Consider the following 23,250-nt stretch of genomic DNA (forward strand, 5'->3'; position numbering starts at 1 on the left):
TGCCCATCAAACGGTAAGCTGAGTACATACATTGCTGGTTGTTTAATGAATATGCAGTAGTGAAGAAGGAGTCATGATTACATACAACACAGAGAAATCTCATCAATAGAAAAATGCTCACCCTCTGTTTCCCCGTGTATAGTTCAAATACTGCTCCGATTGATTTATGAAGACTGAGTTCTGTAATATATTGAGTGGCAGGGGCTATGGCTAAGCTGGAAATGTTCTGGGTGACAGCTCTGTGGGTACACACACCCATCAGTTGGCACACAATAATAGACACTGTGAGATCAGAAAGGACTCACACTATCAACAACAAACCTGGCCATATATCCTGAATTTGTGTTCAAGAACATGTAAGTTCTCATACTGATGTCTTATAATGTTGTAGTTTTGGGAATTTGCCTCCCCTACCAGAGAGAGCATGTGCGTGTGTGAGAACTCTTCCTAGCCTAGCAGACACTGCAGGGCACTCACACTCTGCAGGGGTGGCTAAGAGGGCAGAGGAGAGCACGGATTCAGGAAGTCATCTAGTCCCCAGTACCGAGCAGAGGGTCAAAAGAAGCTCAACGAGTGTTTCTTAATGACTGCTTTCTGATTTATTTAGTACCTAGCATGAACTTTATATCAAGCAGTGCATGATTAATAACTATTTCCCTAATATTGATCTCAGTTATCCCGTTCTTACTCCCACACTACAGATTGGAAATAGAGGTTTTTGGAGGATAGGTTATGCCAGTCAGTACGGCAGGGTGTGGTAGACCACGCCTATAATCCCAGCAGTTGGGAGGTGCACACACGAGGATCAGTTAGAGGCCAAGGCTACTTAGAGGCCTGTCTGGGGTTTCAGGAGACATTGTCTTAAAAAAAACCAAAAACCAAACCAAAACAGCTTCTTGCAAGGCCTTCCGGATAGTTAAGTGGTGAAGGAGATTTCCACTCATCACCCTTAATTCTGAAGCAGAACCATCAACTATGTGCAGGGAAATTAAGGGCCGTGTGTGTGGGGTCCCCCACCTGCAAGCAGTAACAAGCAGCAAAGCTTAGCGCTGTTCTCAGGAGGGTTGAACTGCTGTGCTTTTGGTGATGGCTTCGCGGGTCCGCCAACTGCATACAGGTGATCCCGCGACTAGAGAATCAGCTGCTTCCTTTCCCCCAGGACCACGACCTCACCTCCAGCCAATTTGCTCGAGGAATCAGAAAGATTTCCTAAGAGTTTTCCGACTTCACAAACACCGCGCGAGGCAGGCGTGGGCTTCCACTCCCGGCTCCCGGAAACCAGAGAGTACTGGGGCGAAGAGCGTCTAAAAGTTTGAAGGAAGACGCGCCTGCCAGGGAACAAGCGGGGTAGAGGGGAGAACAGTCTAGGCAAGGGAAGGCTAATTGGGACTGCTGAGAAGAACGGAAAGGCGGAAAGGACAGAGGGAAATTGTCCCCTCAACCCCAAAGTTAGGTCGGTGCCCACCAAGCTGCTCTCTATTGCGCCTGCGCAATGTTGCCTCCTGGTCACCCCGCCCCTTTGCGCCGCCGGAGGTTTACTTGTCTCTCGGCAACCATTGACCCGAGGAGCCAATCAGCGGGCGGCGTTCGTCCGGCCCCCCGCCGTCAGCGCGGGGCGCAAGGATCCCGCGGGGCCCCGGCCGGCGCGCCCCGCCCTGGCTCCCCCGGGAGGCCGGCCGCGGGGCGGGGGCAGGGGCGGGGAGGCGCGGGGGAGTGGTCAGGCCGGTTAAGATCGGAGGGGGCGGCGGCCGGACCGCTCACTCGCCGCAGCTGTCTGGGGGCCACAGTCTCTGCACCGCTCCTGCTGGGGGCTGCCCACGCCAACCACCTGCCTCAGTCACCTCCTCTTCCAACGCCCAGGTGAGTCCACGCTCCCCGGCTCCGCAGGTGGGGGGGGGGGATGCTGCTGCGGTCCTCGGGGTCCAAGCACTCCCGCTCTGGGGTCAGTCCCGTCAGAATCTGGTGGGATGCCCCGGGGATGGAGGCGAGGTGCCGGCAGGTGTCAGGACCCGCCCGGCTCCCGCCTCCCTGGCGCAAACTTTCCTCTGTGAAGGAGCACGAACTTTTCGGAGACAGTGGCCGAGCTTTGGGAAACTTGGGCGAGTTCCTGCTGGCCCGGCGGCTGGAGTGTAGGTGGCTCTTTCCCTGCTCCTGCTAATCGGCGCTCCGGCTCTAAGCTGCGCCCCTGTGGCGCGCACACCGAGCTCGGAACCCGGGTGATTTTGAACCCCGCGGTTTTGGCGGCGCAGATGAAGACGCAGCGGTCCGGGGCTAAAGCCTGGCCAGCGAGGGGAGGGCAGTTTCCTGGGCTCGGTGCCCAGGATGGCGGCTGAGATCTTTTTCCCTTTGGGACTGTGGACACCGCGCGCGGCCAAATGATCGAAGTTGCGCGTCTCTCGGAAACTTCTCGAGAAGACGGCGGCCGCGAAACCTGGTTCCTCCTCTTTGGGGATCGAAAGTTGCTTACTGCGTAGGCTGAAAGCCATGCAGTCAGTTGACTCAGATAGCGGTGCCGTTGGTGGCTTAGAGGCGTCGCTCCCGGAGTCCGGGTCTGGGGACTCCTTTAGCGCAGTCTGCTAGGAGAGTGAGAGCCTTTCTCCATAGGAAGTCGAGGAACCTGCAGTGCCAGCTGGTAGCCTTTACACCTAGCTCGGGCGGGCGGACTGGTGAGGAAATGCCTAGTTGGTTTTTCAAGAACGCAGAACTCCACCGGCGTCGATTGTCATACCTAGGTGGTCTAGGCCTCTTTTCTCCCCTCTCAATCTTTAATGTGGAGAAACCCTTCAGAGCCGGGACCAATTCCTAAGCCTTAAGACCCGCAACCCCCAATTTGAGTATAAAGTGCTTACAACGAAAGATTTCATCGACTTACTGATTTATTGAGAATAGCTATGTATGTAATCGTTTAAATTATGACGAGTTTGGTATCTGGAAGTAAAGTTAAGATGGTCAAATCCTTCTAAATTAGGCCCCCAGCTGCCCCCGCTACCCTGGGAAGGAGGGTGATGGTAGCCATTGCTGGCTACAACAACTTCCACTGTAATTTGCTTGGCAAGACAGTGAGGGAGCCAGAAAACTAGCCAGGCAGCCAAGAGGGTGGTAGGAGAGCTTACCATGAATTCCACCGTGCTGGAAGTCACCAGAGGTATGATTGTTTTTCCACATCTTACCCAGCAGTCGAAGGGTGTGGGGTGAGGAGGGAAAAAAAAAAGGACCACTTTTCTCTGCAGCTGGACCAGCGGTGGTCTTGTAGCCCAATCAAAGAGCTGTAACTTTCTCTCTGAAGAAACGGTTTGGTTTACGGAGCTTTTCGAAGGAGGAGTTCGATGTGTGGAATAATTGTCCCAGCATCTGCATGGGATGTTGCTTTACTGTCATTAAAATTGTGGGGGTGGTTCAGTGATCTCTAGACTGTTACTAAAAGAAAGGTCCCGAAGTTTTATGAGTAACTTTAGTGTGTGCACCTAGAACAAACAGTCACACTCTTTAGTCTGAGTTTCTCCCATAATACCTACCTTGTATCTAGAGATTAAGTTTGTGAACTCAGAAGGGAGGACTTGGCTCTCGGCCTGTTGGTCTGAGTGTGAGTGGCCTGCCAAGGGCTCACACGCCAGGGTTTCCAGCTCTGCTTCAAGTATAGCCACCAAGCTCTCTGCAGGACTTCCAGCCTCTGCCATCCATCCCCAACCCTAGTGGGCTCCCAGTCAGGCACAGGCTTAGCCTGCGTCCCCCAGTGGCCAAGACCAGGCAGATTATACCTGCCTTGCGCTGGCCATCTGAGAGTCCAGGGACCACTTGGCAGTGTAAAGGGGGGCTGTGGTGCCCTGGTGTACTGTTAGCTAGGCTCAGCTGCTGCAGAATTGGAAAGCTGCATTGAATGCTTCCTCCCTCCCTCCCTCCCAGCTTCATCCACTAAGTAGTACCTTGTCTTCATCTCTCTTCTATGCTATGCTGTCCTAGTCAGTCATAGAAGAAGGGCAGCCTGCATTACTAAGAAAAGCTGTAGTCGCAGAGATGGGTTAAGAGTTAAGATGATGTTTAGGGGTTTCTTATCTCTTTCTTGACCTCCTGAACTAACTAACTAATTCTCTGTCTGTCTCTGTGTCTGTCTCTGTCTCTATGTCTGTCTCTGTCTGTCTGTCTGTCTGTCTGTCTCTCTCTCTCTCTCTCTCTCTCTCTCTCTGTGTGTGTGTGTGTGTTTGGAAATAAATAGGGAGTGAAGCAGAATCTGTTTCTTGGGCTAAGACTGGTCTGTTGTTTTTTCTCATTATTGAGGTAACCAGGCCAATATGTAGCTGTTGAAATTATATTATGATGGCACCAGCTCCTCCATATTTAAAGACGTGCTCATGAATTTAAAGGTACTTGGGACAAAAGTAAAGCTGACCTTCTAATTCCTCAGACCTAAGGTTTCTCCCACCTCATAACCTTTTGACTGGATGTGTCCACTTAAAGGAAGCTTTGGCTTAGAGTTCAAAAGGTTTATAGAAAACATCTTTACATAACTCAACTTTGTAAGGGAATCTTCTGAACTGTTTCAAATTAATATTCTGTGCAGCTGGGCCTTGGTAGCTTGTTCGTGAAGTGCTTGCAGAGCTTTTTGAAACAACAGGAGGAAAAGCCCTTAATATGAAGAAGTAATTACTGACACGAAGCAGCTCTCTGTGTAAGGGTGTTTTGTGGTTTCAGGGCATTTTCCACTGTGGGTCCTTACATTGTGTGGTCCCTTTTTCTTGGATAATGGTGGCTGAGTCAGAGAATGCTTCCTAGGTGTGGTGTCTGGTGCCAGGGAGGCCAAGGGGACAGTTATGCGAAAGGCCTCTGGAAGAGTTTAGAGGTGAGCTAAGCTGGCCTGGCTTTATGATGTACTTGAAGAACTTGTTTTCCTCTCAGGTGTCCTTGCACATGGACCCCAGAAAAGTGGGGGTTTGTGGTTACTGCAGAGTCCTTACCCCTGCCTAGAAAGTGCATGCATGGCCGTGTGTGCAGACATGCGTCTGTCATGTGAATGCACATTCTGCTGGGGGCTGCCTGCTGTTTCTTGCAGAGAAGGAAGCGTATCCGGCTGGATCAACGGACCAGGTGGGGCTTGCTGCATCAGGAGCGCCTGGTTTAAAAGGCGGGATGGTTTCTTGGTCATCTGTCCAGTGAAACCTCTTCAGCACAGACTTGGAGCTGAGAAAAGGTGCCTGCAAACTGATCAACAGCTGAAGCTCCTAAGGCTGGCCAGCCTGTGGCCCCGCCTGCCCTGAGCACCTCCACCCTCCCTGGCCTCCCAGCCCCAGCTCGCTCACTCAGCCTTTCTCCCCCCTCTCTCTCTCTCTCCCGTGTTCACTCAGCTGCTAGCTCTGCTGACTCTTTGGTTTTGAGTTTTTTGTTTCTCACTGCCCTCGCTGACCTGGTTTAGAGGGAACTGTGGACGGCGCTAGATGAGAGCATCAGCCCGCCTCTGTCTCTGGCCAGTGCTCAGTCCTGGGTGCCTGGAGCACTAGAGTAAGCACCCAGGGTCTGCCCATCCCTGAGGACTCTCTGCCTGCCTCCAAGATCACTTCCTGACGCTTTCCTTGCTGGCCCACGGGCGGGTCTTCCTTAACTGACCTTCTTTGCCACACAACATACAGACTTAGATATTTGAAGAAAAAAAAATGAGCACAGCCCATTCCCCTCTGACCTCTGACCTCTGTGCAGGCTCTGACTGATCTCTCCTCTGAGAGGACTACCTCTCCACACTTATCTCTGATCCAGTATGTTATAGGGTTTTTTTTGTTTTGCACATTTTCTCGTTTTTATTTTAATTTAAGAATTTCAATATTGAACTGAAGGTGTTTGTTGTTGTTTAGCCATGCCCATTCTCTCCCCATCTGGCCCCCATCACAAAAATGGAATGAAGAAAATTATCCAGGGATCATGAACCACCCCCTCATCCCACCCAGTGGCCCTCAGCTTCCACCCTTGGCCTTACCGGATGCGGCTGGGTACCTTCTACGTGGCCTGGCTGCCTGTCTCTGACCCTCCATGCACTGTGGTGACCCCTGCCCCTGTTCATCCTAGTTAGACATAGTCAGGCATCAGGACTCTGCAGCTGCCCGAGGCACTAGTTGCTAGCATGTGGACTATGGGGATATGGAGGAAAGAGGAGGCTTAAGACACGGCTGTTGGCTCCGAGCTGCTCCTCTAGAAGCCGGCCCTGCTGGATCCCACTCCAGACTGCTGTAGATTTCGCTTGCTTCCCTGCCTCTTGTAGGCTGCCCTCCACTGGGGGCGGGCGGAGGGGGCGGGGCACCTGGTCACTGATCCAGGCAGCCCCTCACTACTGCAGGCTCTCATTTCTTTATCATCAGCTATGTTGCAGACAGAATCGCTGCTGTCCCAGAGACACATGGGACCAGAAGCCTGGGAGAGTTCATTTAAACAATAAATCGATTTGTCTGTTTTAACTATGTTAACAATCAGTGCAAAAACATGTCAGAGAGACATTTTCCATCTTTACCTTCCATCAAGTCCTTGGAGTCTATGCTATACTTTGTATACATGGTGCATCCTGTTTGGATCTTCTACCTTTCCAGAGCTTGTGGCTACTGTATTGGGTGGTGTGAGCCTGGCCCATGTGAGCATGTGTTTTACTCTCAGATCCTGGTTTTCCATGCGTGAGAAGCAATAGTAAGCTATCCAGGGTTACTGGAGTGTGTGAATAGGCTGTGTGTGCTCTGTCTCCTGTCGTTAGGTCACAGAATCCAAGGAGAGTGCTTACAGCATACTAGATGCATGGGTGTCTGAGCAAGCGAGGGGGCAGTTCAGCCATCACACTGACTGAGGGGCCTTCATCCTGTGAGGCAGATTTGACTGCTCAAACATAAAAGAAAATAAAAACACAAAACAACAACAAAAATAAACCATACCAAAAACCAACCAACCAGCCTAACAAACAAAACCCAGGTTGTTTGCTTCTCCATGTCCTGCTCCTGTTTTCGTAGTTTTTTCTTAAGAGAATAACTGGAAGAAATGTAGATGAAATCTGAGATTGGCAGGGGACCAGAGCTGGATTTTATTAACAGTTAAAATTTGCCAGCCATTTGTCATAGTTAGAAGTTACCAACAATTAAAAAATTCAAACAAACATGCAAGAGAAGTGAGCTATCAAGGCGAAGATGTCTGAGATCTCTAATGACAGTCTGTGGACAGTCACACTGGTGAGCCAGAGTCACGGCTCACGCGGCTTGACGCTGAGAGGACATCACCTCTCAGAAAGTTGGTGCCCATGTAAGTATTGTGCTGTGGATTTATTTCTCCACATAATGCACCCCCATGATGTATTTAAGTTTAGCATGTTTCTCTCTGTCTCTTTCCTATGCTCAGGGGTCTGCCACCTACTACCTTACAACCTGTGGTTCCCAACAGCCCTGAAATGGAGACCATCTTGCATGTAGACATTGTGAATGGGGTGTGTATGCATGTTTTACCCTGATAAGTGCTGCCTCTGAGAGCTAAGTGTTACCAGTCCCTTTCCTGATAAGACCTAGGGATTCTGCTAGTGACTAGGCAGAAGAACTTGTAGCCACTTGTAACTAACTCAAGTTTTCATTTTATACAGCTAAAGGCTCTTTTAGGCTCTCAGCTGGAGAGTTGGATGGTGATACAGCCTTTGAAATAAACCTGAGGATGTGGCCTGGCCCTCCTCTACACAGTGTCCTCTCTAGGAGCCTAGTTTGTTTTTTTTTTTTTTTCCTTCAGTCCAGTCCACCTCTAAAACAAAGAGGGCTGGCGGGGTTTAGGGAACCCTTTGTGTGAGTTCATACTAGTAATGTCTGATTTAGAAATGCATGGTTTGGCAACTGTTACATTTCTAGTTCAACTTGTGCAAGTCGAGACTTCTGGTTGACACTCTGCAGGAAAAACTCAGGGGCTGTCTGCCTAGCTGCCAACCCATAGTGTCTGCATTCTGACAGTGTTGATACTTTACGTTTGCAGTGTCTTCAGGTTGTTCTCTTGAGCATTCGCACTTCTGAGCGGTGCCTATTGGAATACCCACCCTCCACCCCCACCCCCCACTCCCGGTGTTTTGATTCTGTTCTGTGCCTTGGCAGCCCCAGCGTGGTGACTCCTTCTGGTATTATCTCCCCACTCACACTTGCTTAGGCGCCGTGTTTTGAAAGGTGGGAAGCAGCTTTCCATCTGGAGTCATGTTCAGCTAGTGTCTGGACGGGGCGCAGCTACTGATAACTCCTGGGTTTTGGCATCAGTGGAGGGAGTGCGAATCTTGGTGTACGGCAAGGCAGCCCCCTCCCTTTCTACGCCTCAGGGACTCTGCCGTGGGAAGCTGATCAAACTTTTTTTTGCCTTTGGTAAACATCCGTGTGAAATGGCTACTGATAATCCTGAGAAAATAGACCAAAGGCTCCGGCTGAATGCGAAGGAGCCTGAAAGTGAGAAAAAGGCATCTGTGAAGGCTGGTGTCTCGCTGATGTATCTGGGCATGGTATCTATCGTGAGCTGGGGTAGAATGGATGGTGGGCATTTGGGTGGGTTAATTGTAACTAGGACTGTGTGAGAAATACCTGCCGTAAGGGTTGGTTTGACTCACAGTTTTAAGGCACATGAGCATGGCGGGGGAGGTACAGCCGTAGGAGGGCGGGTCCTGCTTACACAGCAGGGAGAGATGAACCCTGGTTCTCAGCTCGCTTTCTCCTTATCAGTCCCAGACCCAACCTGCCGGGAGATGCTGCGAACATTCCCGGTGGGTCTTCTTTCCCCACCTCAGTTAAACCTCACTGGAAGGGCTCGCTCAGATGTCTGAGATATAACCAGAGAAGTGTCACACAGATGATTCTGCCCCCCTCAGGCTGACAATGCAGAGTAATTATCACTCCGGCTTACTGGGAGAAATTTGTGTAGGATACACTTTATTGCCCTTAAAAAAAAATAAGGCATTCGTTTATCTGATCCCAGTGGGCTTTCTTCTCTGAGCTCTTCTGTATCCTCGAAGCACCTTTGAGTGTCTCTGTTGGCTGTACTTTCTAAACGTGTTTGGGGACTGTGCAAGTCTCCAGAATGTGACTCTTCACTGTTGGGAATCTAGGCCGTGGTGAGGGGTTGGCAGCCAACAGACTAAGGGCTTCTCTGTTGTCCTAGGCCTTAGATAACTTCTGGCCTTTATGATTCCGGAAGTGCAGTGGAGGAGAGAGGCAGGGAGGACATCTCTTCAGAAGGCCAAATCTACTTCAACTCTGGCTTTGCTCCCTTCTCAGCTGCTGGCTTTAGATGCCCATGGTCACTCAAAGAACTTGTCCGGAGCCTGGAATACCCCTCAGTAGTGGAACACTGAACTTAGTAGACACAAATCCGTAATTCCACAAGTGTGCACACATGTGGATGTACAAATGCATGTGTGTGCACACATGGGTTCTGACTCTTTTCCCTCAGGTCAGACTCTTAAGTCAAACAGTACAGATATTCAGGAAGTGACAGATGTCTTATCTGCGGTTGGGTGGGCCTTTGTGGTTTGTCCTAGGTTGCTTCTGTTTTCAGGTATGTTCCAGGCTAGCCCTTGGGGGGCTGGTAACTCTATAAATAAACTCAGCTCCCTTTGCTCCACAGCTCCTGGTTGCTTTGCTCTCTTGGCCGTAGAGAAGCTCTCTCTGGTCCATCGCTTTATCACGGATCCACACTCTTGATCCCCCAGGCATCAAAGGACATCCTACTGGTTATTTATTCTGTAAGCGATGCCTAGCCACTGCTGATAAATCTGGTCTGCCCTTACTGCTTCCTCTCTGTGCCTTCCAGACCATCTGATTGGCTGGCTCCTCCCACTTCTGGCTTCTCTGTTCTTCTGAACTTGCTCTCTCTAACATCACCCACCCCCCAACTTAGCCAGCATCTTTGAGCACCCTCCAGGTTGAGATCTTAGGCCACCTTCTCCAAAGCATTAACTCCTAGCGTGCCCATACTTACTATTGCCATTCTGGTAGCTCCAGTGAGGTTGGATACATCCCAAAGTTGTCATGACTATGGGTGGGGCATGGTGGGGGAGAGCAAATTCTGTCTTGACAGCTGCCAGGTACTTCAGTTCTACACGTGTCTGCCCAGCCTTTGGCACCTGCCATCTGGTCTTGCCTCACTCCAGTGGGTCAGAATTCTCTGCCACCCTCTGATTAAAAAGCACCTCCGTGTTTTTTTTCTTGTTGTTCTACTTAGTGCCACCCCCTCCCATGGCCTCCGGAACAGCTGGTTCTTCTGAAAGTTTTCTCCCACTCTGTAATACACCACAGCTACCCACCTGCTTACCCACCTGAAGAGATAAGAAACCTCTTCAGTTCTATTCCTGCCGTTGGCCAGCCGTGTGTCCTCAGACAGTTTACAATGTACATATCCTCTCGGTTCTTCAGTGTCCGCCCCTGAAATGAGTGAAAATAGCGTCTCTTTTATAGGGATTTCAAGGACTCTTAAATATTTATTTACTGTACAGCATGCATGTGGAGGTCTGAGGGCAACTTGTGAGAGTGGGTTCTCTTCATCCACCATGTGGGTTCTAGATCATCGGGCTTGGTAGCAAGCATCTTTACCTGCGGAGCCATTTTGCCTGCCCTATACTGCTTATATAGAAACCAGACCCGTCAGATGTAGGTAGAGCCCTTGACATCATTGTCTTGCTGACTGACTTCCGATGTGGCAAAATTTCCTGGGGCTGACTGAGCATCCAGGTGCATTTCTTGTTCTCTGGCCACAGCCTTAGTGGCTACTGTTATGCAAAGCACCCCCAGAGGCCCATGCCTTTGTCAGTACCTGCCAGCAATTCTGCAAAATGCATAATAGTTACTTTGTGGGAACTGATTTGGGTCTGACTGGAGGATATTTATTTTGAAACAACAGGTGTGAAGCCCCTTTGAGAAGTGGGACTTCCCAGACACGGTGGCCTGGGAATGATTGCTACCACTAAACCACATTGGAGGCTTTTGGGTCTAAATCCTTTGGTCCTAGAGCAGGCAGTAAAATACAATCCACTCAGACAAGAGGCAGTAGGCAGGTGAGAAGCCACGGTCAAAGCCAGAGGAAGGCAGCTTGCTTTTGTTTGTTTGTTTGTTTGTTGGAACCAATAACTTTGTTCTAGAAATGCTTGTCTGAGTATCAATAAGAAGAGGTTATCTAGTGCACTTGTGGGCTTTGACCTCTGTTCCCTGTTGTCCCCTAACCTCCTGCCCTCCAGGGCCCCTTGGACCTGAGGGGAGGAGTCAGCAGTTCCAAGAATTAGGACCTTGGCTCCAGGGACAAGGTCCTGTGCTCTTTTATGAACTGTACTGTTTAAATTGGGGATGGGGGAAGTTTGGCTTGTGAAGGTTACGTGGGAGTTGATTGCAGTGGTGGCTTCTGTGTGTTTCCTTTGCTTTCACACAAATCTGCCCTGTACTTTATAATGAATAAGAAATAAGCTCGACCTGTGGTTTTTCCTCACTCGGGTCACCGAGGTGAGAGGCAGCATGGTGTACGGTGAATTATTCTCAACCACTTTTCCTTCAGCTTAATGTCCAGGGTTTTAAGTCTCTTTACCTCTGGAGTCCTCTCATACACAAGGGAAAAGAGTTTGTGTGGAAGATCTACAGGAAGGACCCCTCCCCCTGCCGTGGTGTCTTTGCTCCATGCCCAGGTTCTCCTAAGCCTCAGGCCTGTGCCCAGGCTTGGTTCTTGCCCATTGATGACACTTAGCCCAACCTGAAAAGCTTTATGGGGAAGATGCACATTTAAAAACAAGATAGGATTCAGTTCCTACAGTGAAAGGGAATTTCGCCATCAAGGGGAGGCTGGGGAGAATGCTGAGGGGAGATGGCTTTTCTCTTCAGTCTTAAACCTACAAGAGAACAGAAGAAAGCATCACTCCGTTCCGTCCGTGCATTCCCTCCGGCAGGGATGCTAGGCTCCAGTAAGTGAGCTTCAGTTCCGGAGCCACCTTTGCTGACTCCCGCAGTGACCACAGTGGGGCTGTTCCTCAACCCTGCCTCCACTTCACTGGATGTCACCTTCATTTGTTTCCTTGCCACTGTTGTATCAATCCTGCTAACTAGAATTTGCCTTGGGCCAGGGCCTTTCATGAGCTGAACACGTATGTTTCATGTGATTCATGTGTGGAGGTTACATAAAGTGTTGATTTAAAGCAGTTAATTAAAATGGAAACTGTTGAACTAAGGTGTGGTGTGTTATCTAAGCCTGGAGGGCTGGAAGTTGTATTTATTCTTGTACAACCAACGTTGAAATAGTTTCAGGAATACACTGTTGATATTTAAAATCATTTGCATTTCAGCAATAGTATCTTTATATATATATTCAGAAATTTATTTTTAATTATGTGTGTATGTATGTGTCTGTGTGTGGGCCTGTATACATGGGCATAGGCTCCCTGGGAAGCCAGAAGAAGGCATTAGATCCCCTGGAGTGTGATGGACAGATGGCTGTGAGCCACTCAACATGGGTGCACATAACTATGCTCAGGTCTTCTGCAAGGGCACCACATACTCTCAACCACTAAGCCATCTCTCCAACAGTACCATCCCTGCCCTGCCAAATATCTTATTAATTTATATTTTTCTAATGAGTCAAGAATGTCATAGGTATAGTGCCTGAATTTATAAGTGCATTGCATTTGGGCCAGCCCGGCCTTGTCCCGCCTGAATGATGGTCAATTGGGAGAATGAAAGCCATCCTATGAATGTGACGTCAGCCCGTGTCTCATAGAGTGCCTTCTATGGGCTCCATTTTCCCTGGAGATTTACTCTACTCTTCGTGTTTACATTCAGAGAAGGTGGGATAGAGGAAGCCAGCATTAGAGTCTCCAGTTTCTAAAAGTCTGCTTACTGCCTTAAAAACAAAAGGTTCTTAGAACTGTAGCCAGTAACCAGCAAGAGGGCATCACAGAGAAGGGAGGGCAATGATGGACAGCTGTGTTTGGTCTGAGCTGAGAAGTAGCTGCCTTGGGAAACTGTTGGAAATGTGTTTTGATACCGAACATTGCGTAGTCGTGGAGAGATGAGCACACCTGACATTTTGAGGTTTTCTTTTAACATAAGCAGAGGATATCTTTTCATTTTTGAAGTATGTTAGGTAGATGCAAGGCCTTCCAGAGGGAAATCCTTCTCTTCCCTGCATCCCCTGCAGAGGTCAACATTTAAAGCGGGAGGGAAAGCTTCCAAATACATTTGATGTATTTGGTTCATGGATGTAGGAATGAGGCAGGGAGGAACTGAGGAAGTTTAATATGGGGCAGAGGAGTAGTGTTCTCATAAGGGAAAGATTTTAGAATGTGGGTCATGAGATTTTAAATTTCTATCAGTGAATATATCTAAGTCCAAAGGGTACAAAATGCATTTTCTTTTCCATATCACCCCAGACTGAAGATGGTGCTAGGTTCAGAGGGAGTTCTGTTTAGGCAGAGAGTTTTGCACTCAGAGTTACACATGTTTCCACTTATGAGTCATGAGTAAGGGTTGTCATATTCTTATACAGAGAGTGGGCACTGTTCTTTGAACAACTGCATGCTTCTGGGCATGGCTGACTACACGTGTTGAATCGTTTATCCCCCTTCTGCTGATGTGATGTGCACCCCCAACTTTATGAAGACCTCTGTGCGTCCTTGCAACTATGCAGGGCATCAGAGGAAAGGGGGTAGAGGCAGAATGGAGGACGGAACTTAAAAGTTGAGATTCACATAGTTCTTGGAGGAGCCCAGGGCTGTGCACCAGAGGTGTCTGCTGTCCCACGCGAGACTGAGCATTGCCATTGTGGTGGGTTTGGAAGTAGCAATGAAAATAATTTTATGGTTGGGGTCATCACAGTAAGAACTGTATTAAAGAGTTGCAGCATTAGGCAGGTTGAGAACCACTGAGCTAGATCATAGCAAAGACTAAGTCAGTGACATAACCAACTAGACCTTAGTTTAGCAGGAGATGTAGAACCAGCTTTTAAAGCTTCCATTATTGAACTTTTTATTGGTAGTTTTGATTTTTTTGTTTTTGTTTTTGTTTTTCCATTAAGTTGTCCTTGAACTCGTGGCAATTCTAAAACTATGTATTGAATTCCTCCTCTCCTGCTTTAGAGTCTCAAGTACTGGAGTACAAGTGCGAGCCTCCATACCCTGAGTGAACCAGCTTTTAAAAATACATAAATTATCCAAATCTTCTTCTCCTTCTCCCTCCCCATTTCTTTTTGTTTATGGACTGGGTTTTTTTGTTTGCATCTTTATTTGTTTGAGTCAGGGTTTCTATATAGCCCAGGCTAGTCTCAAACTTAAATCCTCTTATCTCAGCCTCTTAAGTGCTGAGATCCTAGGCACCAGACCCCATGTGTGACTTTCTTGACAATTTTGAAATACTTTCTTCTTCATAGTAAATCCTCATATGTATTCAATTTACATATTTAAAAAATTCTGTCCCAACAATTTGTCCCTTCCCACCAATAATAGAGTTTCTATCTTTACGGCTCTTCCCCCTCTTAAAAGCTGATTTAGCTCATTTCCATTTTTTTTTTTTTTAGAACATTTCTGGCTGTTTCTGCCCCCTCATCTATTGTGAACCTTACAGGGACCCAGTCTAACATAGGTTTTAACTTTGAATCTGCTGCCAATACAAAGCTGTGTGAAAGTCTTCACACATGTACTTTTTTTTTTACCTCAAAGGGAAGAGTTAATGGCTTCTGGATCCTCTGTGGTCCCACAGCCCTTCTGTCATGTTCTAGAACAGTTCTGACTTTAGCACTACATAGGGTTCTTTCTGGAGATTTTCTTACAATTGTTCCTTTCATCTCGTTGACCACATTGCGTCTTCTTAGACGTGGCGTCAAACTCGTGAGCTTTGGAAGTGTAACAGGTGGCAGACCGCATAAAGCCACTGGACCAGTGTGCCTGACTGAAATCCACCTCACCGACTACAGGTGAGGTGGCTGTGGCTCTAAACAAGTTCAGACTGCAATACCTTCCTGAAATCATTTGGATTTGCTCAGGCATAAGTCTCCTGTATACCGCTCATAAAAGGTGGTGGTAGTGCTGGGGGGTGGGGGTAGACAACCACCAAGTGTACAGTGAGCATAGAGAGAAGAGACCCCAGCTGTCCCACATCTGACTGGAAGGCAAATGCCAGCCACAGGAGATGTTAGGTGTGCATCCAGGCTGTCCATCACTGAGGCCGGCCGTGCCCGAATGACCTCAGCAGTGGACCTTTAAAGCCTCTTCATCTTTCCCTTGCAGATGCTCTGCTATAAGCAAGCGGAGGGTCACCCAGCCCTGGAGCCCGCTAGAGCCTGCTTTGGTCCCAGGTTAGGGTGGGTCATTTCCAGCCGAGCAAATTGACAGTTCTGAACTTGCGTTCCTGTGCTGGCCGGAGAGGCTCCTGGCAGCCCCAGATCTTCATCTCCGGCCATGCACCTGCTTTTCACCTCTCTGTTGTTCCTTCAACAGCTCACCCTGCCTTTGTTACCTTGTGTCTGCCTCTCCATAAGTGACCACTTCTGTGCTTTCCTTTTGGCCCCATCCCGTGTGTGTGTGTGTGTGTGTGTGTGTGTGTCAGTCTCTCTTTGTCTGTCTGTGGTATTTGCCTCCTTCTGCCAGAGCTGTGTAAACTGTGTCTTGTATTGTTGTCAATCTCTGTGACGGGAACTGTAAAAGCTCATCTCTGTGTGAACTACTGGGTATCCTGGCTCTGTTACAGCCACAAATCCCTGGACTGAGGCAACCTCGAAATCCATGTTGGAGCCCAAGGAGAATGCAGTGATGTGCATTAAAAAGCAGCAGCCTCCACACAATGGAACCGTGGCTGGCTGAATGCTGTCTGCACATGGCTTTGCAGCATGGAAACCGTTCGTGGTGAAACTGGAAGACGGCATCGAGACTTTGTTTCAGCTTTTGTGTTTGTCTACACGGCATTGAATCCACACGAGGCCACAAGCACTTTGCGTTTCTAAGATAGCAGTGCTTTATGTATTGGAATTTCCAGGCCTTCATCATTTTCATCTCTTTTAAAGTGAGATATACTTCCCTGGCACTGGGTGAAAGTGTAGCTCAGCGGTAGGCACGTTGCCAGCATGCTCCAAGGCCCAGGCTCCAGTCCTCAGTGTGCTACGCACACACACAATTATTTGGGAGACTGTGCTTCCCATGTAAAGAACGAGAAGTGCTTTCGCTCCCTTCTGGTATTCTGTTTTAACTTTATTCTCCTTAAGGAGCTTCAAGGGACTCTTCTGAGGAAGGCCTTTGGAAGTTTACCTGTCTTAAGGCCTTGCAAACTTGCAGAAGGATATTCTCACTGCAAAGTTGATTCAGCTTCTGCTTGATCATCACCCACCATGGTCCTACAAACAACTCCGTTCTGTCCCACACAGCATGGCATTTGTTGTAGGACAGATTATGGCGATATATGAAAAGGAAGTGGCTGTATTCCAGAGCTGAGATGTGGCCTATTTGGGGAACAAATGGGGCAGTGGTGTTACGTGTGTGAATTTGTGTACCTGCATGTGTGTAGGTGTGTGCAAAATGTGTGTGTATGTGTGCATATGTGTGTGAGCATGTGTTTGTGTGCACAGAGTATGTATGAGTGTATTGTGTGTTTGTGTGTGTGTGTGTGAGAGTGTGTGTGTGTATGCGTGTGAATGCGAGTGAATGCATGTATGTGTTACACTGGTTATTAGGATTTAGGCATCCACGAATTTAAGATATAGTTAGGGATCTAAGAGCAGAAATAACTTCTATAGAAACTGGAGAAAATGACTAAAACATACAGGTTCTATTTCTCTCTGCCATTAGAGGTTCTTCTGTATTGTTTAGAAGGCATGGTTAGTTTGCTATTCTTCGTCTAAAACAGTGCCCCCCACCCCCCACCCAGGTCCAGCACACAGCAGCGGCTAGAGCACCCACACAAAGCAATGCATTACCACCCTGCCGCAGAACGGAGCTTGTCCCCCGGTGGGTAGTATTCCTGGTGTTTACATGTGCTTCATGTCCACGGCTGCGCCGAGCAGCAGGCACTGCTGGCTGCTATTTTGCAGGAAGTTAGTTGTTCAGAGATAGATCAGTGCCTTTGCACAGCTCTTCTGCTGGCTTTCCAGGCTCATGCGAGTCCTCACTGGTTCTCACCCTTTTCTTTTCAGCTTCCCTTGGCCAGAACATCCCCTAAGATGGCAGAGGAGGGCAGCAGCACCAAGGACTCTGAGTCCTTCAGCGTGCTCAACTGGGATCAGGTTAGCCGGCTGCATGAGGTCCTGACTGAGGTCGTACCCATCCATGGACGAGGCAACTTTCCAACCTTGGAGATAACCCTGAAGGACATTGTCCAGACTGTCCGAAGCCGGCTGGAGGAGGCGGGCATCAAAGTGCAGGATGTCCGGCTGAACGGCTCTGCGGCCGGTCACGTTTTGGTCAAAGACAACGGCTTGGGTTGCAAAGATCTGGATCTGATCTTTCACGTGGCTCTTCCCACAGAGGCAGAATTTCAGCTGGTGAGAGATGTGGTTCTGTGCTCCCTTCTGAACTTTCTGCCAGAGGGCGTGAATAAGCTCAAAATCAGTCCCGTCACCCTGAAGGAGGCATACGTGCAGAAGCTGGTGAAGGTTTGCACAGACACGGACCGCTGGAGCCTGATTTCCCTCTCCAACAAGAACGGGAGGAACGTGGAGCTCAAGTTTGTCGACTCCATCCGGCGTCAGTTTGAGTTCAGCGTGGACTCTTTCCAGATCATCCTCGATTCTTTGCTCTTTTTCTATGACTGCTCCAGTAATCCCATCTCCGAGCATTTTCACCCCACAGTGATCGGGGAGAGTATGTACGGGGATTTTGAGGAAGCCTTTGACCATCTTCAGAACAGGCTGATCGCCACCAAGAACCCTGAAGAAATCCGAGGTGGGGGTCTTCTTAAGTACAGCAACCTTCTTGTGCGGGACTTCAGGCCTGCGGACCAGGAGGAGATAAAGACTTTGGAGCGCTACATGTGCTCCAGGTTTTTCATCGACTTCCCCGACATCCTGGAGCAGCAGAGGAAGCTGGAGACCTACCTTCAGAACCACTTCGCTGACGAGGAGAGAAGCAAGTACGACTACCTCATGATTCTTCGCAGGGTCGTGAATGAGAGCACCGTGTGCCTCATGGGGCACGAACGCAGACAGACCCTGAATCTCATCTCTCTCCTGGCCTTGCGTGTGCTGGCGGAACAAAACATCATCCCCAGTGCCACCAATGTCACCTGTTACTACCAGCCAGCTCCTTATGTCAGTGACGGCAACTTCAACAACTATTACATTGCCCACCCTCCAGTTACCTACAGCCAGCCTTATCCTACATGGCTGCCCTGTAACTAACCTGAAGACCTGAGGGTTTCCACAGTGGGAACCCGCTTAGGGCAGGGGCTCTCAGGTAGGAGAGCCTCTTTCTAGATGTAGGTGTTTGGCTTTTTAAGGGGAACTCAGCTCTGACTCTGTTTTTCTTTGTGTACCCGTTGGAATAGGTCCACAGACTATCGTGAGCCAACCCTAAAAGGACCCATAGTACAGTACCACTCGGGGAGATGCAATAGGAAGTGAGACTGCTCACCATCTTTCTAAGATAGTCACTAACACGTCACTTCCCAGACATTAGCACGTGGGATCTGAGCTCGGCACAGTCTCTGAGATGGGAGAGTTGGACAGAGCACGCACAAGAAGTGTTCCAGTGCTCTCCTCAGCTGAGTCTGCGGTAGACTCTGCAGACTCTCTCCTTCAGGATCTCGGCAGTTGTGTGAAAGCTGTGCTGATAGTCTCTCACTGTGCCAACTTTAGTCAACTCCCCAGACTGATAAAACCGTGAGGGTGCTCTTTGTGACTCAGTTTCCATTCACGGGACTAAGTGGTGTATGTCTAGTCCCCGTCGGCAGAGCTGAGAGTTTCATTCATCAATAAACCAAAGCCAATAGCTGGAGACTCGAGATCTGGTTGGAAGTGGTTTATGGTATACGCTGTGCTTTATCAAGGAATTATGAGATATTGTGGAGAAAAAAAAATGACCTTTTTCTTGAAATGTAACTTGAAAACAAAATAAAATGTGGAACATAATGTTAAAGTAGAATTGTGGTGGAGGGGCGGTGATTGTCAATAGGAAACACGGATGTTTTGGTTTTGGTTTTGTTTGTTTTTTCTTTTCTTTAAGGAATTCTTATTGAATGACATGTCCCCCCAATCCTCGGCCCTGCCCCATCCCATTTGCTCTCTGATGACTGACTCTTGTTTGCTCTTCCTGAGTAAGGAGTGCATTGTGCCCAGAGTCAGTGTCATGACTGACATGAAGTTCTTCCCATGTTTTAAATAGAAGCCCATTTTGCACATCACTCCCAGTATGACAAAGATTTTTTGCTAGAGTCCATTGACTGCTCTTTACCAATCCCTTCAAAAGTAGCCATTGCATTCCCCAGATAGTTTCCACAGCAGGAGAATTCAGGGATTTCAGGAGAAGAGAGTAGCCAGTGGAACCATTCTAGAATTCCACTTCCTCTCTCCAAGTTGCAGGGGAGTAGGGGTTCAGTGTCAAGTCTGGCCCCGTGCAGAGTGATGAGTCTGGAAAGGCAAGAATGATCTTCCTTATTCTGTAGATTTAAGCATTATATTTATGTTCTGCACTTTGGAAGGAAAACAGTGTTAATTGCTGGCCCAAAGCAAGCAGTCCACAGGGTGGGGTCTAGGCGACTGTGACTTTACCTAGTGGGTTCAGAAGAGAGATTTTCCCATTTTGAAATTTTCTGTGGGATGTTTTAGAATGCATTTCTTTAGGATATCCAGGGGAAAGATACTCAGCATTGCCAGCAATCTTGATTTCTAAAATGATGCTATCAAATCCACGATCTCAATTGCTACTTTGTTCAGTGACCGTAAAAATCCAAAGATCGGAACTACTGCTTTGTATCTGCTTTAAGCTATCTAGTTTTCCTTATGCAAAAAAAGGTGTAGTAAAAATTAAGTGACTGACCTTTTTCTAGTGCTGTGTTTTCAAGTTGCTTCTGGAATGTGCTTCAGTAGTCCCCCTAAGAGTTGATCCAAATGTAACTTCACTGCATCCTAAGTTAGGTCACCAGAAGACTCAGTATAACTGGTTTCGACTGCCCTTTGAATCTTAGTTGGGTTAGAATTCACTGGCTTTGGGTTTTGGGAGGGGGACCTGAGCTGTTTCAGGGTTGAAAAGAAGGTAATGAAAAGCAAACCCAACTTTGAGAACTATTGGTCATCCATGACCTTAAAAGGCTACAGTTGTGATCCAAGGAGGAGAACGTGTTTGCACAAGACAAGATTTGCTCAGTCACAGCTTTTGAAATGTGTTGGAGCCTCCCTCGATGTAAGCACTTGCTAATAGAAGCAGAAATCAGGACTGCTTTAACTGACAAGGCTTGGAGACAAGGAAGGCCCTGGAAAATTTCTGGCATCTTCTTGGAATTCTTTCCACTATATATATATACACATACACATTTTTCCAGTCTAGCTGGAGTTGTCTTCTGAGGATGGAGAGAGGAGACACAAAAGCTGTAAACCACCACTGGATGGTAGCACCCTTGATGGGTTCTTTTTAGTCTGCCCAGCTGTTTTGTGGTTGGAGAATTGATGTGTGTTCTAGAACCATTATAGTGAAAAGTTGCATTGACCAAAGCTCCATTTTTAAGAGACAAGTCCTGGTTTGAGGACTAGAGTTGTGTCTACCTGCCTTGTGTGAGCCTTCTGCCAGAGCAGAAACAGGCCAGGTCACCTTGCACTTCAGATGTCAGGAAGTTTTATCTGAAACCTGTCTTTTGTGCTGCTCACATATGCACCAGACACCCTTGTACCAAATCCAGTAGTTTGTGTGTGTTGTGTGTGTGTGTGTGTGTTGGGTAATGTGAAACCTGGCCTTGGCAGAGGGCACTGAAGGGCAAGTGCAGGCTGTAACCTAAATGGAAGCAGTCTTTCATTTGCTCTTTTTTTTTTTTTCTTTTTTCAGAACCCTGACCTGCTTTCTGAGCTGATTTTCCCATTTTGTTCCTCCAGGGGCAGTGGGGCTGAGAACAGCATCTTCACCTGTGAGCGTGCAGATGCACACTCTTGGTTTTTGGCCTGGAGCTTGAGGCTCACCCTCAGCCTTACCGTGGCAGGAAGATGCTGCCCCTCGGTCATTGCAATGTGGTGATGAGGCTGACTCCCCAGGCCTCTAAGTCAGACTCCTGTGGGCTGAGGCAGGGCCTCCACCTAGGCCTGGCAGATGAGCCTACTTGAGTAGAGAAGATTCTTGGGTTTTGATGGCTTTTTTGGCTTTCCAGTGTTTCCTCCATCCTGCCTGACTTAATTTGGATCTCGTGTCATAGTGATCTCTGTGTGTGTGTTTGCTTTGTGGTAATGCAGTAATAATAGTTGCCTTGCTAAAGCCCACAGTTTGCTCTCCTTCCAGCTGACCTCTGCCACTAGCCCTTCTTCATGGTGGGCTAGGATTTTACCCAGTACAGCTTTAGTCTTGAGAAATGGTACCACTCAAAACCAACTTTGTGAGCACCTTGCTTCTATTGATCTTTCTTGTACTGGGGACCCAGTGTCAGGGCATTGCTGGTCTTTAGCTCAAAGGCTTTCTGTAGAGGCTGGATTAAAGTATAGTTATCTACGTATGAGGCAGCCAGCCCTGGTACCCCAGCATTACTTCCTGAATAACAGGGTTTTACCCTAGGGAAAACCCTTGGAGGTGATTCTATAAATTGAAATATTTTCTAATTTTCAAAGTTGGATTTATATCACTAATCTAAGACAGAATTTCATAGCTAATTTTGGAATGCAATCTAACCAGTTGAATCCAGAGAGAGGGTAGGGGAGAGATGCTTAAAAAAGTCTTGGCAACATCTCAGGAGTTATTGGTGCAATTCTCTGAGGGAAAAAAATGTGGTGGTTGTTGTTTTTGTTTTGTTTTGTTTTCTTCACATTCAAGTGCCTCCATCTTGTCTACCTATCACTTTAAAAAGTACTTTAAGTATAAGCTTTAAGAGTTTTGAGTTCTAGAGTTTTGCCTGGCTGTTGAGATTTGGTGCAAATTCTCGTGTGTGTTTATACAGGAAGGTGAGTTGACCATCCACTGAAGAGGATAGAGCTAATTAACATGATCTGTGTTCTTTACAAAAGAGAATCCAGTTACCTGACCTCTTTCTGTGTGCGTGCGTGCGTGTGTGTGCGTGCGTGCGTGTGTGTGTGTGTGTGTGTGTGCGTGCATGCGTGCGTGCGTGTGTGTGGGTGTGTGGTGTGCGTGTGTGTGTGTGTGTGTGTGCGTGTGTGTGTGTGTAGGGGTTTTGCGTGAAAACGTGATTTTCCTAAAGCATCTATTTCCAAATTAATATGGATGAAAAGTAAATTTCCATTGGATTCAATTAGAAGCTCCTACTTATGTATTTGCACAGGCTTGAGCTATTCCTTAGCAGAGCCTAGAGATACGGGGTTCCTCCTTGGTACTGGTCACTCACCTTCTTACATGACGCAGATGAGATTTCTTATCAGTGCAAATGTATTAGAACCTGATGGAATAAAGCTTTCAGTTTGAGAAATAAAGGTATATTTAAAAGTGTAAAAAAATTTGTCAGTTATGCTCCTTGCTTTTATTTATTTATTTATTTATTTATTTATTTATTTATTTAGTCTTTAGTCGTAAACTTTAGGTTCTAGGAAACATGGACACGAAGAGACTGTTACCATTGTCAACTTCGGCAGCACCATGACAGGTGGCAACTCTTGGTGCTGTGGGGGGGGCGGTGGGGATGGAGGCCAGGAGGTCTGGCTACACTGAAGGCCATAAATGTTTTCTCCAAGGTGCCTGACTGACTTAAGCTGATCTTTGCCGTGGACCTCACACCCAGTTGTGAATTCCTTCTATAAGCAATGTCTTCACTTGCCAGTTTTATGCAAATGAGGATGATGGAGCCCGCAGTCCCAAGCATGCCAGGCATGTGGTCTACCGATGAGTTTATGGCTGGCCTCACAGTGTTTTAAAATAATATGGTTCAACAGTACCTGGTTTATCTATTGGCCATGGCTCCCTCCATGACCATTTTAATAAGAGACTCCAAATAGCTACATAGCCTATGTGGTTGCTCTTTAAGAAATTTTACTTTGAGAAATAGCTCTTTGAACAAAGTGATGTGGCTGATATTTAAAGGGTACAAATAGTTTTGTTCCAGAGTACACTAGACCTCACTCTGCTGTTCTGGGATGTGTGTAGTCCTGGGCTGCAGTTGGATACTCCCTAATTCCTTTGGTCTGATCTCC

General features: G+C 47.8%; 1 protein-coding gene and 1 long non-coding RNA gene across 7 annotated transcripts; one reads left to right on the forward strand and one right to left on the reverse strand.

Moving 5' to 3' along the window:
• The first annotated feature begins 1,740 nt into the window (after nt 1-1,740).
• Tent5c (terminal nucleotidyltransferase 5C) lies at nt 1,741-20,946 on the forward strand. 4 transcript variants are annotated; one of them, XM_052179643.1, is made up of 3 exons: nt 1,767-1,860; nt 5,048-5,185; nt 17,119-20,946. In XM_052179643.1, exon 3 carries the CDS (start codon nt 17,146-17,148, stop codon nt 18,319-18,321), a length of 1,176 nt encoding a protein of 391 aa, XP_052035603.1. In that variant the 5' UTR covers nt 1,767-1,860; nt 5,048-5,185; nt 17,119-17,145; the 3' UTR covers nt 18,322-20,946. The 4 variants fall into 4 exon arrangements, with proteins under 4 accessions (XP_052035605.1, XP_052035603.1, XP_052035602.1 ...); XM_052179642.1 differs by lacking the exon at nt 5,048-5,185 and adding an exon at nt 15,684-15,995 and having other exon boundaries at nt 1,768-1,860; XM_052179644.1 differs by lacking the exon at nt 5,048-5,185 and adding an exon at nt 16,854-16,933 and having other exon boundaries at nt 1,773-1,860.
• LOC127682902 (uncharacterized) lies at nt 8,313-10,807 on the reverse strand. 3 transcript variants are annotated; one of them, XR_007977445.1, is made up of 4 exons: nt 10,560-10,807; nt 10,286-10,391; nt 9,949-10,144; nt 8,313-9,666 (listed from the first exon to the last, which is right to left on the reverse strand). It is a non-coding gene; the product is annotated as an uncharacterized LOC127682902 (long non-coding RNA). The 3 variants fall into 3 exon arrangements; XR_007977446.1 differs by having other exon boundaries at nt 8,313-10,144; XR_007977444.1 differs by lacking the exon at nt 9,949-10,144 and having other exon boundaries at nt 8,314-9,666; nt 10,560-10,805.
• Nucleotides 20,947-23,250: the final 2,304 nt, after the last annotated feature.

The sequence above is a fragment of the Apodemus sylvaticus genome, chromosome 4, assembly GCF_947179515.1.
Source record: "Apodemus sylvaticus chromosome 4, mApoSyl1.1, whole genome shotgun sequence".
In the NCBI taxonomy this organism is placed as follows: domain Eukaryota; kingdom Metazoa; phylum Chordata; class Mammalia; order Rodentia; family Muridae; genus Apodemus; species Apodemus sylvaticus.